The 20,051-nt window shown below is 44.8% G+C and overlaps 1 protein-coding gene across 2 annotated transcripts in view; it reads left to right on the forward strand.

Moving 5' to 3' along the window:
- Window positions 1-20,051, forward strand: part of REXO1 (RNA exonuclease 1 homolog) — a 99,838-nt gene that overhangs the window by 17,147 nt on the left and 62,640 nt on the right. For both annotated transcript variants that reach the window (XR_010983997.2, XM_068112672.2), the window contains exons 2-4: window positions 5,358-7,132; window positions 12,893-12,982; window positions 13,166-13,403. Coding sequence is in view for 1 of the 2 variants with exons in the window: in XM_068112672.2 (XP_067968773.2) it covers window positions 5,358-7,132; window positions 12,893-12,982; window positions 13,166-13,403 (2,103 nt within the window). In the remaining variant the exon portion in view is untranslated. The remainder of the gene's footprint in view (window positions 1-5,357; window positions 7,133-12,892; window positions 12,983-13,165; window positions 13,404-20,051) is intronic.

Here is a 20,051-nt window from a genome sequence, read left to right on the forward strand (position 1 = left end):
AGGGCTTTGGGGGGGGGGGCGTGGGAAGGGGGCAGTGGGAGAGGTATAAAACATATGGACACTGCCAGGACTTCCAGGAAAGAAGTTGGAATTTCAAACAAGGTGGATCTGGGGTGAATTAGCGGGGGTAGAAAAGATCAAGGTTTTGGATGGGGGAAGATAAGAGATGGTGGTGAACAGCTGTTTTAAAGACCTGGAGGGAGGAGTGGGATTGAATGGAGTGAGGGAGTTTGTTCCAGAGGCGGGAGAAAAGAGGAATGAAAGAGTGAAGGTGAGCGGAGAGCCGAGATTTCGGCAGTTTAACCATCAGAGGGTTGCTGGCAGATCTTGTGCGACCTGTAGGAATATTTGGGGGACAGAGCACAGAGAGAGCTGGGGGTGCAAGGCCGGAGAGGAGTCGGTAGAAGACAGAAAGACCACCTACCTGCCTGCGGTGAGTGAGTGAAAGGCCCTCAGAGATAGCTTCATCGCGGGAGATTCCAATAATTCTGAAAGCTTTGGTTTCAACAGCGTGAAGCCGAGCTAGGTGTGAGGCAGGAGCACCGGCCCATAGGGGAGAACAGTATTCCATTGAGCTGCGGATGAAAGCCTTGTATGTGGTGAGGAGCTCAGGTGTGCCGAGGAAGGACTTCGCACGACGGAGGATGCCCAGTCGGCGACTGGCTTTGGAGGCCAGCTTGGAAATGTGGTTTTCCCAAGAAAGATCATGGCAGATAGTGAGACCCAAAATCTTGAGCGACAGAACTTCTTGGAGAGGATTGTTGAGAAAGTAGATGGGAGGGTTGTCCAGTCGATCTTTTCGGAGAGACATAGTAAGAGTGTGAGATTTGTCAGGATTGAAAGACATGTTCCACTTGTTTGACCAGTCTGTGATTTTGTCCAGGTCTGCAGAGAGTGAGGTCTGTGATTTTGTCCAGGTCTGCAGAGTTTTCACCACCATAACCCCATAAACTACTGCTCATGTGCCCGGTGATGGGAGGGATGGTGGATTTACCATCCCTCTACATCGGGCATCTCTCACTATCAATTTTGCCCATCCAATTTTTTTCCAATCAAATTTGACAATCACTACTGCCAATCATTTTTACCCATCAAAGTTGCCAATCGTATTCCCTATCCCTACCATCGTCCATTAACCTTCGAGCCTCGGTGCGTCATTACATTTGCAAAGCTCGGCTTAGCAAAGCCGCGCAATGTATACGGGTGGTTTGGTCTTCTGCAGGTTGGGTCCGTCCGGCATTCGGTTCAGGTGAGGAGGTTTGGTTGGGCCAAGGTTTAAAGCACCATCTCGGTGTGGGGCCCTTCGCTCCCATGTGCGGTGGGCCAACCTTGCCCGGCCGGAACGCCACAACCACAAGGGGGCGCCATTCCGATCCTTCCTACCTTCCCTCGAACCGGGCCGCCCGCTCCGCTTAGCAGAGCGAGGACGCGACCGTGCAGTGCGGGGCCCGGCCCGGCTCGTGTGCGGCACTCCGTACAGGAGTGACGCGGCACCGATCCCCACCGGCTCCCGCAATACACACAGCCCGGCACGGACCGAGAGCCCGCTTCGGCTAAACGTCGGTCTAACCGCTATCCCATTTAACGTCGACGCTCCCCGTACATGCTCACATCCACATGCGACCCCTTTCATACTCACAAAACCCGGCGTCTCGGCGCCTCTTATGCATTCCACACACTCCGTCCATTCCACCACCGCGCTCCCTGTTACACACCACTCCTCTCGCGCACCTTCTTGCGCACACTCCCCCGGTACGTACTTCGTACCACTCTTGGGGGTGCACTCTTGCATCCACCCATTCACGCGCTCCGATGTGCCCTCCCGCACACACGCCACAACCAACCCATGTGTGCGTTCTCGCACACTCTCTCCATCCATCCCAAGTGTGCATCCTCGCACCCGCTCCTCATCCATCTCGCTCTCCGTGCCACACTCACCACACATACACTCCGACGTGCATTCTCGCTCGCACCCGGTATCACACTCGCGCTCCGACGCCATTCGTACACGCGTGCCGTTCACCTTCACACACCTTTTCCTCACACGCGCGCCATTGCCATTCACACAGCGCACCACAGACCTTTTACGAGCGCCCGGGTTACGCTGGAATCCCAAGCGCGCGAAAAATCTTTTTGCGCTAAACACCTTCCCGCAAAACCACTTAGCACCATATACCACCTTGCTCACCTGGGCGCTTCTTCCTCTTCGCTCCACCACCTGCAAACTTCCATTTGGGTTAAGCACAGCATCATGATGTGAACATGGACTTTGTACAGTCTCCATTTCTCCCTTCTGCTGGTGCTTTTCTAATTCTGCCGTCTCTACAAGCCCAATTTCCTCCATTGCTTTGGTCGTTTCTTTTAACCCAATGTCCACTATTGCTTCTTTTTTCTCAACGACCGCGGGCGCTAATGAAATTTTCTCTACTTCGCCGGCTCCCCCATACCCCGGTCGCGATTTCTACCCCGGTCCAGTTACCTGTGCTTTGCTCCACCTCGCTCAACCCGCGCTTCTCAAACCGTGTTACCTCGTCGCGTACCCCCGCGACCGCTTCGCTCAACCTGCGGCTAACCTCCCTCTCAATTTCCCTTATGTCATATGTGGCCTTGTCCCTTTCTAACCCCTCATTTACTTCCCCTATTTGGTTACCCACGTCCTTCAATTGGCCCCCTAATTTGCCTTCGAGCACCCCTATTTGGCTTCCCATGTCATGTCTCAACTCCCCAATTTGGTTACCCAAGTCATTTCTCAATTGCTCATTATCGGCCCTCATTTCTGCCCTTGTCCCCCTCTATCCTCATGTCTTCACTCGTCTTGACCATAAGGGCCCTTATTTGCATCATAAAGAGGTCCAGATTCACTGGTTCCGCGGGCTCGGCTGCCGTGACCATGTGCGCGGCGCCATCTTGTGCCCCTCTAATCTCGTGCGAGGTGCCGCCATCTTGTGCGCCTGCAACCCCCTCTACCGCATCCTCATTGCTCTCCTCCTCCCTGGGGTCCTGGGTTGCCTCAAACCCCTCTTCTACCTCCCCTACCGGCATCCGATCACCTTGACTATCCATGGCACGATTTAAATTTCGTGGTATTAAATAAAATTTCGGCCACTCCAAATTTTGACCAAATTTTTTGATGTTTTAAAAATTTGGTTCGGGCCTCAAATCCCACTCCCCAACACCAATTGTTACGGATCTCAGAGACGGCACTCCCCTTACCAAGGGGGGGGGGGGTTAATCCCCTTGGCCTGTTAAGCTGGCCGTCTCTGGTCCTGGTACTTATAACGCTCTTCTGCAGGGTGAAATTGGTCAGGGTTATTGGTCAAGGTGTTCTCCCGAATACCTTTACCAATCCTTCCGCAAAACAGGGAGACAAGTACCGCTCGAACCACGGACAAGATGGTAATTGCCGAGCGGTTTAGCAACCAGCAGCTCGAGCCGTTAACAAAAGACTAAACCCGACTATTGCGGTTGGCCAAATCCTGCCACAGGTACTCAATCGAAAGAAAGGACTAAAGCGATCGGAGGAGAATGAAACCAAAAGGGTAAGAAATACCAGACATTTATTAAGGGCTTCTGGAAAAGCGCTATACAAAATAAATGAATTATTATTATTATTATTACAAAACCAAAGAACCAAAGAAGAAACGAAAGTAATATACAGAAGAAGAAGAAGAAGACACAGGGCAGCCTTAAGCAGTCTTATATTATTCCCCAGGACAACAAACAGGACAGACAAACAGACTTACATGAAAGGGGAATAGCAGGCAGGAATGACTGGAAGAAGGGATGAGAAGGCCCAGGCAGACGGTAGGCGTCGAGGTCCGGCTCCAGGAGTCGACTCGCGTCGTGGCGGGAAAACCCTGGCAGGCAGCGAGCACGTATTGTTCACCGCACGTTGCATATAGCGATGGGATGGGATGCTCCGTCTTCTCACGCGTCTCCCTCTCGCAACTCTTGAACCCTCTCACTCAACTCGTACCTTCTCACCCGATTGTTGGATCACATCTCTCTGCCTTCTCCCTCAAAAGGCTTCATGCTCGTGCTTATATTACCCGTGTTGGAATCGATCCGCGCTTCATGGAGCCACGCCCGCGATGGTCTTTCGTCAGCCCTGGTTGGCTGGTGGGGGCTTGCTGGCCCCGCCTCGGGTGGTGCGTCGGCGTGCCAAGCCCGTGATCTGGCGGCTCCGCCCCCTTCTTCCTCGGCTTGACCGCATGGCTAATGGCGGCTTGGGGGCAATCAAACGAACCAAGACAAGGGGCAGCGAATGCTGCTCGACCGTTACTTTGCGGAGACGTGGGTGAGGCGATTGGGGAGATTGAAAGGGGCCTATCTTATTTGATTAATGCAACGCAGATTCAACTACTGGAAACAGGTCCTTAACTGAAACACATAATAATGAAATAACTACAGAGAGGTCCTATGGTTCGCTACGTGTTGTACATGGACTAACTAGGGTGCGATCTTTAACAAGCCAATTGATGGGGATATTTACAGGGGAACATTTATAAGGGAAACATTTATGAATATTTACTAGTGAAGGTTCTAAAAACCGTAACAGTATGTTGCACAACAGTAATACAGTTTATTGATTGTCAATATTTTCAATTTATTTATTTATTCCAGAAACATTTTGATTATTGCTCACAAGTTGGTGTTAATTTTATTAGTATGCACCTTATTTGCGAAAAACAATATGGATTTGTTTAATTTTCCCAGGGATCATACTTTGTTCTTTTTTTTTTTTCCAGAGTTGCAAAATGCAATTGCCATTGAGCCAGGAATAATACACCCTAAAGGCTGAGCCTAGCACTACATGTAATGACGTACCAGACGTAACACCATCTTACCACACCGCCATATCACTAAATCTGTCTTCCCTACTCTGATTGTCTGGCGTTCAGCCCATCGCCTATGGATTTCACATTGTCAGGTAGAGTCAGATATATGGGTTATGGTGTTCAACTGCCGTCAGTGAAGTGACGGGACGGGTTGAGTGCTGAATGCCGGGATTACGTACTCATCCATAGATGTCTAACTTATCACTATGCATGACGTCACAGACATAATGACGTCACAGACGTAATGCCATAATAACGTCAGATGTAATGCTGTAATGATGTCACAGACCCAACGCTGACGTCACAGATGCGATGCTGTAATGCCGTCAGACGCGACGCCGCAATGGCGTCACAGACGTAATACCATAATGCCGTAATGATATCCCAGTGAATATTCTGGATAACTTAATATATAGATGAGTGTTTCTGGATGGATGCTGTTTTTTATTACTGTAGTTGGTATTTACTCACAAATAAGATGACGTGATTTATTTTTGCCATAACTTTGTGCTTTGCTAGAACATGGATGTGTTTCTGATCCTCGGAGTGCATCTTTTGAAGCCGCTACCATATCTCGCACCTCTGAGAGTTTGGAGGAGGTCAAGAGAGCTATTGCAAAGATGGAACGTGAGCAAGAGATGCTGTCACAATGCATCGCTGATGCAGAACTTGCAAGTGATAACCGTAAAGAACTTTCCTACTCTGATGCATACAATTCGGACTCTAATGCTGTTCTGTCAGACTTGCACAACTTTTCTCCAAGCGGCACTTTCGATGGTGATATTGAATCGAGATTATCCTGTTCCAAGTACAGCCCAACAGCATATACATGTTCAGACATCTTGGAGTACAATCCAACTCCAATTCGGACTACTAGCAAATACACGTTGGACAGCCCTGATGAGAATGGTCCTAACCACTACGTACCAACAGTGGTTACCTCTTCTCAGAAGTACGTGATCGATAGGACAAAGCCGACCAATGACCTAGAGTATGATCCACTGCTTAATTTTACTTCCAAGTTTTCAACGCATCGTCGCTCAAAAAGTGAAAAAAAGTCTACGTCATTAAGGTTGCAGAAAAGGCCATTAAATAAAAATGCTGACAAGACAGCGGCTGGAATTCCTGCAGTTAAACGTGTAAAGCAAGAGGCTGGCAAGAATAAAGTAATTGTGGTGTCTGACGAATCGGAGGAACATCTTTCTTCAAGGACCGATTTACCCACAAAGAGAAATAATGAATCGGAGGAACGGTTGGTGAGAAAAGTCAAGTCTAAACGAAGAGAGATTAATTTTGGTAAAAAGCTTGACATTCCACAAATGCAGTCAACCACCGAGCCTGAAATCGGAAGTGATAGTACTCGTGAAAACAATAAAAGCAATGCCGCCAAGATTGGTGGTCAGAAAGAGTATTCTAAATTATTTCCATTGGCTGTAGATAAGAAGGGAAAAGAGGGAAAGTATTGCATCATTCCAAAGGACAGCAGTACCAATGTTTGTAAGGACCGGACCACAAAGAAAGGAGAGAAAAGAAATGGGAAGGATAAATTGGAAAAGAAAAGCTCAAACATGAAGGTTGCTGAAATTTCAGAAAATGTACAAAGGAGTAATGTCAAAGTTTTGTGCAACAGGAGTGAAACAAAAGAAAAGAGGAAGAATGACAAAACTGGTAACATTTGTGTTGCTCCTGTAAAGGCAACTAATGATAAATTGAGCAAACACATTCGAGGCAAGCACAAGTGCAGCAGCCTCATTGATCTTGCGCAACAAAGTGGTGAAAAGAAGGCGAGGAAGAGTATTGACATGAATCAGAGCGATGAAATAAAAACGAAAGAGTGTAGATCGCCGAAGAAGATTTTTGTAAAACGGCATACGGATGACAAAAGAGATTCCATGCGTTCAAAAGTTAAGAGAAAAGGGAAAAAGAGACATGACAGTGAATCGTCTTCAAGCAATGGCAAGCTAAGAATGACACACCAAGACCTGTTTGGGGAAGACAGCGGAGGAGAAGAGGAGAGTCAGAGCAGTGACGTCAACAGTATTTTCCAAAGTAGCGATTGTGCAGTTGTGGCAAAAAGTGCTGCACCATTAAGAGAAGATGAAGATGATGAAGATGATGATGATAATGATCCTGGAGGTGAAAGTGAACAAGAATCTGACATCAATTACTTGGCACTGCTTTCCGAGGCTGATTTGGAGGAAGGAGACCCCATGGAGGAATGCCTTCGCATTTTCAATGAATCGCTAGAAGTGAAGAAGGAAGACAAGGGAAGACCAAAGAAGGAGCATTCACAGGTATGTGCTTTCAATGTTGATGTGCTTTGCGATTGTAAATCCTTTGTGTTGGGAGTGCTAGGCTATTTCAAATTAGTCCTAACTAGCAAAGTTGCCTGTGCCCGCACGAAATTCTAAACTGGATGGGGATGACGGGATAGGGATGATGGCGGAAAAATTCAAATGGATACTTCGAATTTCTAACTGCATGGGTTATACGCAGGTATAACTAAGACGCTTGGCTTAATCTTCAATTGTTTTCCCAGAATTGCAACCTGAATATTTTGGTGGGTTTTTTTGGCACTTAGTTTGGGGAAGATGGCACTTCGTTTTTCATGGGTAACTTGTTTTTCAAGAATAATGCATTGGATAAGACCTCTTGTCGCCACATGATACAGCAGTACATTTATTCCTATGTAATTACACATTAGGGTGGTACTTATTTGCAGATGCATTTTAAAGTAAACAAGTACAGATACATTCAAAGTCCACCGCCCCATGCCAAATAAATAAATAACATATCCTCCAATGCGCGGCATTGCCGGGGCACCTTCGGTGCTCGGCAATGCCGCTGTACAGCACATAGAGATGGTATTGAGAGGGAGTGGTGTACAATAATTGATTAATTGCATAATTAAAACATATAAATAATAATCGTAAAATAAGTAATTTCTTCATCAATTGGCTAATAGCATACCTAAACCATTCGTGTTTCATCCGAAGCTGTAGCTTTTTGAAAATGAATGAAATATTTAATTAATTGAAAAAATAAAATAATCGTTTAATTGATTAGTCAATAAATCAAAAATACCCTTTACAGCCAAATCGCTTGGTCATTGTCATGTCCAAATATCAGCGTCCTAGCTCAAAAGGTGTCTGAGACATTGCATCGATGAGAAAGAAAGTAAATAAGTATTTTAATAAATCAATAATAATTAAGTAATTAATCAAAAAATAAAAAATACTGTTTTGCCAAATCACGTGTGCACTATTATGCTCAAATTTCAGCTTCCTAGTTCAAAGGATGGCTGAGATATTGCCTGGACAAACAAGCAAACAATAAATTTGTCATGCATAGCACGATACTTGTGAAATCCCTAAAACATGTTGTTGGCCTATGATCACCTCAAAAATCATTGGTGGTTGAATTCAGTGACCTGGTATGCAAAAAAAAATTTAAAAAATGAATGATCGTTTTAAGGCCATTTTCCCCGCTAGAGCAGGGGTTACCCTTGCGGGCCCCATAACAATCATGGTTCCCTGTTTTGAGGCAATGTTTTTATGGCCGGATGCCCTTCCTGACGCCAACTCTTGGTCACGCTCTTAGGATGCGCAGGGATACGGTGTACCTATTCTAAATCGGGGTACACACCGTGATCATTCATCCCAGCAAGCTGGTACTCAACCCAGCAAGCTGGTGACCTGGTATGCAAATCATCTTAAAATTTCAACTCAATCAGATGAAAATTGAGGATTTTAGAAATTTGGCCTATGTTGACCCTTTGGCCTTTGTTGATCTCAAAAATACTTGGTGGTTGAATATAATGACCAGATATGCAAATCCTCTTGAAATTACAAGGCAATTGGATGAAAATTGAGGATTTTAGAAATTTGGCCTATGTTGACCTCAAAAATCATTTGTGGTTGAATTCAGTGACCAGATATGCAAATCCTCTTGAAATTACAAGTCAATCAGATGAAAATTGAGGATTTTAGAAATTCGGCCTATGTTGACCTTTTGGCCTATGTTGACCTAAAATATAATTTGCGATTGAATTAAATGACCAGATATGCAAATCATCTTTAAATTTCAAGGCAATCGGATGAAAATTGAGCATTTTAGAAATTTGATAAAGTTGGTGACCTTTGGCCTACATATTGACCTTTTGACCCCAAAACAATAGGCTTCTTGCTTATGACCAACTCTACTGTTTGGTGAAGTTTCGTGAAGATCAGTTGAAAATTGTGACCTGCAGGCGACTAACATTCAGACAGACATGCAGACAGACAGACATGCAGACAGACATGCAGACAGACATGCAGACAGACATGCAGACAGACATGCAGACAGACATGCAGACAGACATGCAGACAGACAAACAGACAGACAAACAGACAGAATTAAAAATCACTCATAGAGCGACACTTGGCAAAACAGAACAAAGTAGAATGGCACTCGGTAGAGCATCCTTTTGACCTCAAAAATAATTAGTGATTGAATTCAGTGACCTGATATGAAAATCGTCTTCATAGTTTAAGTTAATCAGATGAAAATTGATGATTTTAGAAACTTGATGTTGTTGACCTTTGTCCGATGTTGACCTTTTGGCCTATGTTGACCTCAAAAATAGTTGGTGGTTGTATTCAGTTCGCCGATATGTAAATGCGATTCACATTTCAAGTCAATCGGATGAAAATTGAGGATTTTTGAAATTTGAAATTGTTGTTGACCTTTGGCCTATGTTGACTTTTTGGCCTATGTTGATCTCAAAAATCGTTGATGGTTGAATTCAATTTGCTGATATGAAAATCCTTTTCAAATTTCAAATGAATCGGATGAAAATTGAGGATTTTAGAAATTTGAAATTGTTGTTGCTCTTTGGCCTATGTTGACCCTTTAGCCTATGCTGATCTCAAAAATTGTTGTTGCTTGAATTCAGTTAGCCGATATGTAAATCCTATTCAAATTTCAAGTCAATCAGATGAAAATTGAGGATTTTAGAAATTAAAAAAAAAAGTGGTTGCCTATGTTGACCTTTTGGCCTCTGCTGATCTCAAAAATAGTTGGTGGTTGAATTAAGTTTGCCGATATGTAAATCCTATTCAAATTTCAAGTCAATCGGATTAAAATTGAGGATTTTAGAAATTTGAAAAATAGTGGTTGACCTTTTGACCTTTTGACCTCAAATATGTAGGATTTTGTCGGACAACGAACTCTACCATTTGGTGAAGTTTCGTGAAGATCGGTTTAAAATTGTGACCTCTAGGCAAGTATAAGTGAGCGGACAGACAAACACACAAACACAAACCGGAGTGATCAACATGCAAAAAAAACAAAAACATTTGTACCAGGTAACAAACACAAACAAACACAAAAACCGGAGTGATCAACATACTTGCAAAAAATTATTTCATTTTTTTCCCAAGTAACAACATACAAGACCAACCAATATACTTGAAAAATCTTCGATTTTTGCAAGTAACAAGAAAGAAAACAAGAAAACAAACAAATGAGTGAAAACTGAGTACTCCCTTTCAGCGCATGTCATCGCCGGGCCCCCTTCCGTGCCCGACGATGACGTCATGCAGCGCCTTGAGATGGAATAGGAAAAGAGCGGTGTACAAATATTCCAGAGCTATCAGCCGTTAATTTTGTTCCAATTTGCCAAAAAAAAAATCACATGTTAAATTTCATCAAAATTGTGGACCATATTTAGCGGTTGCTCGATGAGGTTGAAGTTCTGGTGGCCTGGCATGGTTAGGCACTTTTGCATTGCTGTTTCTATGGTCCTGCACCAACTTAAGGAGGAATTTTATTTGTTCTTCTTTCTTTGTTATGATGGCATTCTACTCCTCAAAAAGGACCACACCTTTCAGCATCGTCATTTACCACCTCCCAGTGTTCATCTTTCTGTAGTGCTTCTCTGCAATCCTCCCTTGAGCTCCCATGACTTGGAGTCGGAATCGAGAAAACCAACTGGAATTTCAAGGCCCCATTGTGTTCTCTGTTTTTTTTTTTTTGTTTTTTTTTTGTATACAGAATCGAGGCTCGTGAAAGAGCTAACATTTATCAAACAAACAAATCAAACAAACAAGCAAACAAAGTATATAAAAAGGGGAGCGGTAGACAAGATGGGGAGAGAAGGGGAGGAAGCACACAAACACAACATTTGAGAGCAGGGACATCGGGAGATGTGTGGGAGGGAGAGGGCTTGGGGGGAGGCAGGATAGGTATAAAATGCAAGAACACCAAGGACTTCCATGAAAGAAGTTGGTATTTCAAAAAAGTGGATTTGTGGTGAAATTAGCTGGGGTAGAAAAGATCAAGGTTTTGGATTGGGGAAGATAAGAGATGGTGGTGAACAGCTGTTTTAAAGACCTGGAGGGAGGAGTGGGATTGAAGAGAGTGAGGGAGTTTGTTCCAGAGGCGGGAGAAAAGAGGAATGAAGGAGTGAAGGTGAGCAGAGAGTCTTGATTTTGGCAGTTTAACCATACGAGGGTTGCAGGCAGATATTGTGCGACCTGTAGGAATATTTGGGGGACAGAGCCCAGAGAGAGCTGGGGGAGCAAGGCCGAAGAGGAGTCGGTAGAAGACGGAAAGACCACCAACCTGCCTGCGGTGAGTAAGTGAAAGGCCCTCGGATTGAGATTGAGATTCTGTGACACAATCCTCAATTGACATGCCCTCAGACTTCCTGCTATTCAGCTGGATGCACTTTGGAGGTTTATCCATGCCTTCCTTTTCATTTAGTGCCTTTTCCGTTGTCCATTTTGATTCTGTGGATACAGTTGAATCAAAGAATGCCAAACCAATGAACTCCTCATCGAGATACCATAGACGTCCAGAAAATTCAGAACAGGCAGGTTTTGAAAGGGCAAAACTCACCTTCTCGTACTTAATAATATGTTGTTGGAAATTTAAGGTCATTGCAAGGAGCAGAAATGGCGTGAGCGGCAGTGAACCATGTCCTAAGGTCGACTGGAACCACAAAGATGCAGATGTCACAGAAGCCTCTTTCCTCATGGCCATTGAGCTTAAACGATGTCCTAAACATCCACATCTTGAGGGCATATAATGCCTTGGCCAGCCTTTATGCATGATGCGGGCTGGTCTCCAGATGCTATAAACCACACTCCAAGAGGAAGGATGCCACCAAGAAAGATCAACATATTCCAAATATGCAGATATAATGCGAGCCACGAGGTAAAACTTAAACTTCATTGAGCAAACCATAAATGTCGATCATATTGATAAGAAAAATGCGTGTGAATTATTACTTTTGTATGTTGAAACAAAATGAGGGTTAGTGTTGAACATTTTAACTTCAAAAACAAGTATAATCCTGCTTTACATGTCGAAGAATTCTAATCCAAAACGCAGGTGGAAGAAAGTATTTTGTTGGTTGTCAGAATTTGCAATAGAGCAAAATTCCATTGTTGAAATAAGGGTCCAACTATATGAGGAATGTAGTGCCTTCCAACAAATTTTACAACTTTTCCCTTTGCCATATTCAAATGTCTCATTCGTATTCATTTATCTTTCATCCACTCATCTTCAATTCCTCCCTCCCCGCCACCCTACCCTTCTGAATCAATAATATGAAAACATCAGCCTTAACACCCTTGTTTACACCCCATCTTTGAGGCCATTTTGACTGGGCAAGGCCGTGTGATGTTCCGTTCACAATCTTATCGGTCATGGTCGGGGCATTGAGCGGCCCTGCCCGGTCCCAAATGGTCTCGAAGACGTGGTGTAAACTAGCGTAAAGTGAAACAAAATTTGAATTTCCAAAGTTCTGACTTGCTAGATCTTAATAGCAAAATATTTTTTCCTTGTCCTGTTGGGGGAGGGGAGTGGAGGGAACACATTTGGATTTGGGTGCAGATGTAGCTTTTATGAATTTTGTTAATGTTGTCTGAAGTGGAGGTTATACAACAACACAACATGCATTTTAAGGCCATTTTCCCTGCAAGAGCGGGGGTTAGCCTACCTGAAGTGGAAGTTATATAATGTCAATATTGATGAGATTCTGACGTTGTGATTGTTTAATTGCTTTGCAGTGCACTGTGGAAGATTTTGCGGAAGGTGCTTCCACTGCTGTTTCAAAAGGACTGAAGAAACGGATAGCTCATGTTGCGAGGCCTGACGCGGTACGACGCATCCAATTTCATGATGAAACATTCTTGTGCACGTGTGGTGCATGCGCTTAACCATGACTTATTATATTACCGTTCTCCAACTTTGCCTAGCCAAAACTTTTTCAACTTTTTAAAATGTTCAATTTTATTGTTACCCTCCTGTTCCCTCTCTTTTCTTCCCCTTTTGTTACCCAGCCCAAGGTGGCACGTTCCTCTGTCCGACCACATAGGCCAACACCACAGCAGGTGTGTCAAGCCCGTCTGTTGGAAGCCCGGCAGCAAGCCGCCTTTGCCACCCTGGCTCAGCCCGTTTGCTCTTCAGCTGTGCGACAGAGCATGAGCACTCTGTCAACCTCGTCACCTCCTACACCCCTCATGAAGAAACGAGTGGCACATGCACCATCTGCTCTGCTCTGTACTGCATCAGTTGCTGGTAAGACAGGAATTGCCCTAAAATAGGGATTATATTCCAAGCTATAATTTTTTATCTATGGCCTCTAAAGGCGGTTCTATAATTTTTTATCCACAATGTGTAATTTGATAACATTTCTTGACTACACATTCTCTTTATATATTGAAACTTCAGCTTTGTGAACCACCATTTGGATATAGGTAACTAGCAGAAGTACCCGGCATTGCCGGGCGGGGGAGGGGAGGGGAGGGGAGGGGGGAGGGGAGGGGAGGGGGAGGGGAGGGGGAGGGGGAGGGGAGTGGGGAGGGGGAGGAGGGGAGGGGAGGGGGGAGGGGAGGGGAGGGGGGGAGGGGAGGGGAGGGGGAGGGGGGAGGGGAGGGGGGAGGGGAGGGTGGGCGGGAGGGGGGAGGGGGGAACGGGGGGGGAGGGGAGAAGGAGGGGGGAGGGGAGAGGTGGAGAGGGGAGAGGGGGGAGATGGGGGAGGGTGAGGGTGAGGGATGGGAGGGGGAGGGAGGAGGGGGAGGAGGAGGGGGAGGGGGGGAGGGGAGGCGGGGGAGGGCGCGCGAATCGTCGAATCAGCGCGCTGCTCTGCCACCGATTCAGAATATGGATCTAAACACAACAACAACAACAACATGCATTTTAAGGCCATTTTCCCTGCTAGAGCGGGGGTTAGCCTTGCGGTCCCCATGACAATCTTCTCCATTTTCCCCTATTTTCTGCATTTAGAATATGGATCTAAAGATGAAAGGAAAAAAAACCTATGTGGTGTGAATGGCAATGTTCCTCGCTGAAATGTGAAAAAAACGCAATCGCGCGGCAAGGAACATCACGTGATCGCTCTGAGCGATCAATTGCAACTCTGCATCCTGTCGTGGGCGTGGCCAACGTGGCCTCATGCTCCCAGGTGATTGGCTAACTCGAGCTCGAGAGAGCCATAATGCGCTACGTTATGGCAAAAATTATGGATCTAAAGATGAAAGGGAAAAAAACCTATGTGGTGTGAATGGCAATGTTCGTCGCTGAAATGTGAAAAAAGGCAATTGCTTTTCGCTCTGAAATACGTGCGAACGCGTAACTGAGTTAATGGCGGCAAGGAACATCACGTGATCGCTCTGAGCGAATCAGCGCGCTGCTCTGCGACCGGTCAGATTCCGTGGATAATATTCCTCGCTGAAATGCGATGAGGTAAAAATATGGTTAAAAAATATTATGAAATCAATTTTTAGGTCGGCCATGTTCTTACCAGGCTCAATGGCCATGTCTGTGCCAAATATCAAGTACGTGAGCCTCTCCGTTTAGGAGTCTATCGGTAACATCACACACACACACACACACACACACACACACACACACACACACACGCGCGCACACACACACACACACACACACACACACACACACACACACATATATACACACACACACACACACACACACACACACACACACTGTTTTATATATATAGATGGTCTACAGCAGTGGTTCTTAATCTTTTTCTTACCACGGACCGGCAAAGGTCACGATAAATGACTGCGGACCACCAATTGGGAACCACGTAATTAATGTTCTTTACTGTCTATACTTCTGGTGTTGGGCTAGCGGCTAGGGTGCCGGCTTAGGATCCTCGGATCCTGGGTTCGAATCCCGGTCGATCGCTGAATTAACGCCAGGGGGGTTGACTCAGCCTGTCATCCTTCCGAGGTCGGCTAATTGAGTACCAGTTCACTGGTAATTCCCTGTTTGTCGTTAAAGGCGGCAAAAAGGGTTGGTGTCAGGAAGGGCATCCGGCCGTAGAACATTGCTTCAAAAAGGGGACAAAAAAACAACAACAACCATGGTTCCCGAAAAAGGCCAACCCCCGCTTTGCGGGGAAAAATGGCCTTTAAAGGTGGTTATACTGTCTATACTTCAGCACACCATACATCTTTGTTAACTTTTTACAGTAACATTGTGTTCTTTATAAGTACTGAATGTATTAGTCCAGTGGAAAAAGTATGATATTGGGCTGAGGTGTGTTTTTTGGTATATATAATGTTTTATTGTTGTTTCTAGGTGTTTGATATCTACTGATATAATAAATCAAGAGGGTGCCAAAGTCGCACCCTTGGGGAAATTTTTTTATACACATTTAAAAAAATGAATCGTTAATCAAAATATGCCTACTTTTCGGACAGTATTAAATCCTCCAATATTGAACACACACAAGTACTCTGCACACAACACGTTTATTTGACCTATACTATATCATATTGTGATATTTTCATTAATCTTTGAACCAATATACCCTTCTTTCGAACACTATATACATTTTTCCACACATAAACATCGTAATATTTGATACAAAATTGAAATATGCGATGGCGTCGTGCATCTTCACAAGTCTTCACAAGTTGACAAGTCTTCACACAAGATGTCAATGAGCTGGACCTTGTTTGCTGTTACTGTTAGCATCACTTTCTGTGGTGGCAGTGGTGTTTCTGGTGAAAGCTGGTGTCGCCTACTTGCATCCTTGCCAGCACGGTTTAGCCTTGCCACGTTTTTGACACTTTCGTCATCGTACCGGTCAAAAATCAGATGGACTTCAGTCATCAGCAGTCGGTTGATAATGTTCTTGGAGAAGTTGTTGGCAAAGTCTTGTACTGTTCCGCTGGCTGGCCACTGTACAACCCATAGTAGTGCACAACCATCAATGATTGTTACCTGTGGACTACATACTAGTCCACTCGATCGTTCAACTTGTAGTTTTTTCTTGAGTGTGGATTTTGTTGTCGTCATCCTCATGTCACCATTATCTTCAAACATTGAGGAAGGGACTGGTGACAGTTCGTACGACAGTACATCCTTCACATCTATTTCCCTGGACTGTTGGAGGCACATCACCCTTGTGTATATGAGCTCAGTGTCATAGACAGGCAAACCATCCACTTTTATGTGCTTCTTGCTCACAGCCATCGTAACAACTTTGTTCGGAATAACACTGTGGAACCCTTCTGGCCAAGTAGATTCAAATTCCTGCATCTGTTTGTTGCCAATGACGAGTGATTCTGCTACATTCACTTTTTTGGAGGCAATCTGTACTGTCACGATATTGACAAGACAATCAGGATGGCTTTCAGGTTTCAGTGGATCAATCGAAGCGCTCGACTTGGTTTGGATTTTACATCTGTCCTCGGCATCTTTGGCTATTCTGCCTGAATTCTCTTCTTTGTGGCTCGTCACAGCATCCTGACCTCCCTGTTCTGTCATCAGCGACAAGCCTTTCAGCAGTGTGTTGCAGATGTGCAGGCTCAGTGCCCATCTCGTCACAGTGGCTGGTTTCAGTGTGATCCCAATCAGTCCACCCGGGCCTTTACCATACCGCATAAAGGTAGTTTCGATGAACATGTCTGACCATATTCCATTCCATAGCCCACGGGAGTGACGAATGACATGTTGTCCCTGAAAGAAGTCCTCCAAGATGTCATCAGGAAGTCGCTCCATAGACCACAGGTAGTAGAGCCCATACCTGGCATGGTTTGTATGTCAAGAAGCAAAGAAGTAGGGGAACATCTGTTGAACTGCCCACATGTGCAAAGGCCAGTCCCCTTCACGTTCTGCCCGTACGAAAATCATCATGATGAGCACCGGCTTGATCAGATTGTCGACCCAAAGTTTTGTTGTTGTGCTGAGTGCTGCTTGTGTGTCCAGTCGCTCCATTGGGTCGTCTTGACTCTCATCGTTTGACAATGTCTCTCTCAACAACTCTTCCACCACCATTCGCAACGCTCGGACATTTTGCGGGAACTTTTTCCAGACAGCATTTTTGGGACTCCTCCGAAGGCAGATTGCAAGATTTCTTCCAAGCCACTGTTGCACATGAGAGTCCCCACAGCACCGACGAAGCTCATTAACGTATGCATGCCACCCAGGCATGGAATGAAATTTGGGAACTTCTCTGGGTATACCCACAGCACATGTACAGCAACACGATAGAGCTGCTGATCGTTGGTGAATAACGTGAAGGCTTGGCCTGTACTAAGAGTCAGTTTCTGTGCTTCGTTCATCACTGTCATGATGGTATCCGGTTCTGATGGAACCATGTCAATCAACGGCAAATAGATGGCTTTGGTCGCTGGATGAATGGACTGTCCTTGTTCTCGTGAGGCCCGGGTGTTAAAGCCGTTGTGCTCTGGTAAGTCTTTCTCCCGGATGACCTTTTGCAGGAAGTCATAATCAACCTCTTGCCCTTGCCAGTGATATCTGTTGAGAAGCAAGCATCTTGAGAGATGGTACTGTTTGTGTTGCTTCTTGCACTGGCATTGGGGGTTTCCTTGGTCCAGTATAGCGCTGGATGGGGATTGCTGGAGATTCCTCCTTTTTTATCTCTTCTTTCTTGATACACCGAATCTTTTCATTTCCAGCTGATGAAAGACTCTCATCTGTTCGGACCTGGGTGAGGAGAAGGGCAAGAGAATGTGTTGATCTCAAGCCATTAGGAGAAGATATGGTGGCATCGATGTTGTCAGCCACAGCTTGCACGAGACCGGTCTCATTGTCGAATACCCCCCGAAGGTTGATTTTCTGGGATGCAGCCTGGGCAGCAGAAGCCTTGAACCTTATCACCTCGTCATAAGAGCAGGTGATTCCAAAACCATAACACTTGTCAATCAGGCTCTTGTCCTTCATCAAAAGACCTAGAGATACTTGCAAGGTTGTTGCTCGATGATTCACGGTGCTGGTGATGACGTTGCCAATGAAAGAAGCCTGCAAGGTGTCTCCTAATTTTGGTGAAATCTGTGAGAGGAGATGAATCAAGGTTGGACTACAATCATCACGAATGATGTCAGCACCTATTTCTGTCGCATTTTTGTTCAAGTCAGGAACAAGTTGTTTTGTCTCCTTTGTTATTCTTGCTGCGACTTTGCGGATGTCCAAATCATCTTGGTCATCATCGTCGGGTATTATCTTGAGGAGATGAGAAGCTTTGCTCCGGAACACAAGAATGCTTGCAACCCCAACTCCGGAGAGGACTACAAGGTCTGACCCAAAATGTGTTGAAAGATGTTCAATCAATGTGCGTCGTTTCAGCTGAATTCCCTGAAAAGATACACATAGGTTGTATACTTCAACAGAGTGTTCCAGATCCTTGTTGGGTCATTGCTGAGTTCATGGATGATCTCTACAAAGGTAGGATCTGCACATGCACATTCATCTGTGTGATGCTCCGACTTCCGATGGGCATACATCCTCCCTCTCGGACCCATGAACTTTGTCATGCGCTCCTTGTGGTACTGTGCATCTGCTGCATGAAGGTCGCTGACAGCTCCTTGCACCCGTATCCTGACCTGCTGGGCAATTTCATCCTCTCGAATGGAACATACTTCCAGAATGGAATCTTTGAAGCTCTTCATGCCAGGCCCCCTTTCAGCAGTTCTGCAATGGACTACTCTTTTCCATCTATGAGGATGACGTGGGTTGGGGGCTGGTTCACACACCTCACCACAAAATAAGCAGTGTGTCAAGAAATCAAACTGGGCAATTTCTGATCGACGTGTTCTTTTTGGAGGGGGTGTTCCACTGCTTTCGTTGCTATTTGCCTCCACAAATCTTTTGATGTGGGTCTTTGACGTACATGTCGAAACACAACTTTTGTGACATAAGAGTGCAGTGTTAGGATCATCAGCTAGTCTATGCTCGAGTTCTACATGCAACCCATCACCACGGATTTTGCTACTGTCTATGATAGTACGCAGGCGCTGGGGCTTGGCAGAGATAAGATTTTCTTTTGATTTTCCACAGTTGAAGAGACACCCCTCTTCTTCATTGGATGCATGTTTCAAGTCAGTCTGGAATAAGAAAGAGACAGAAGAATAAATATATGATATGGTCAAAACAACAAATGGTTCAAAATTATCACATATAAGCTATTGCATTTTTTTTATGTTACAGAGGTATACATTCATGTTTATTTTAATGTGTCTGTAATCTATGTATTTTCACCAATTGTCATCATGGGTGTACCATGAATTAAACATCTGAAATATATATGGAAAGTAAATATATATGCAAGTTGTTTTTATCTACTGGTGCATATTCTAGGTTAAACCGATATTATTTGCTATTCACAACAAAATGTGATATAAAGTGCATTATTCTGCCCCTGGATGATTTTATACATTTCTATGTAATAAATGTTAACAGGCTGTAAATAGTCTAGCTAATTTGGACATAGGTACTACTAATTCATAAAAATATATTTTAGACGAGTCGACAAAATGTCGATAATCGCTCAAACGTTCCTTTTTTCAAATGGCAATAAAAAAAATTCCCCAAAGGTGCCAAAGTGGCACCCTCTTGTTTTGAGATCAGTACTGTATACATATGAGTTACAGAAATTGCAATAAAACGTTGTATATACTGCAAAACACGGTCAGTCAGGATTCCACTGGACCATATCATGAACAGCATTCAAAGAATATTTATCAATTACAACTAGTTGAGCCTGTGGAACTTCCATCCAACAGATGGGGAGGATTTGAGGTCGGGGAGCACTTTGTAAAGACAATACACAGTTCCGTGGGATAAATATAATCGTACCTCTGGTTAAGGTGTGTGAACTGTGAATCCTCCTGTTATGAGAGTAAGATGTGCAGAGAAATGCTGTTTGTTTTTGCTGTTTTTTTGTTT

Source organism: Myxine glutinosa, chromosome 1, assembly GCF_964187855.1.
Source record: "Myxine glutinosa chromosome 1, kmMyxGlut1.1, whole genome shotgun sequence".
Classification (NCBI taxonomy): Eukaryota; Metazoa; Chordata; class Myxini; order Myxiniformes; family Myxinidae; genus Myxine; species Myxine glutinosa.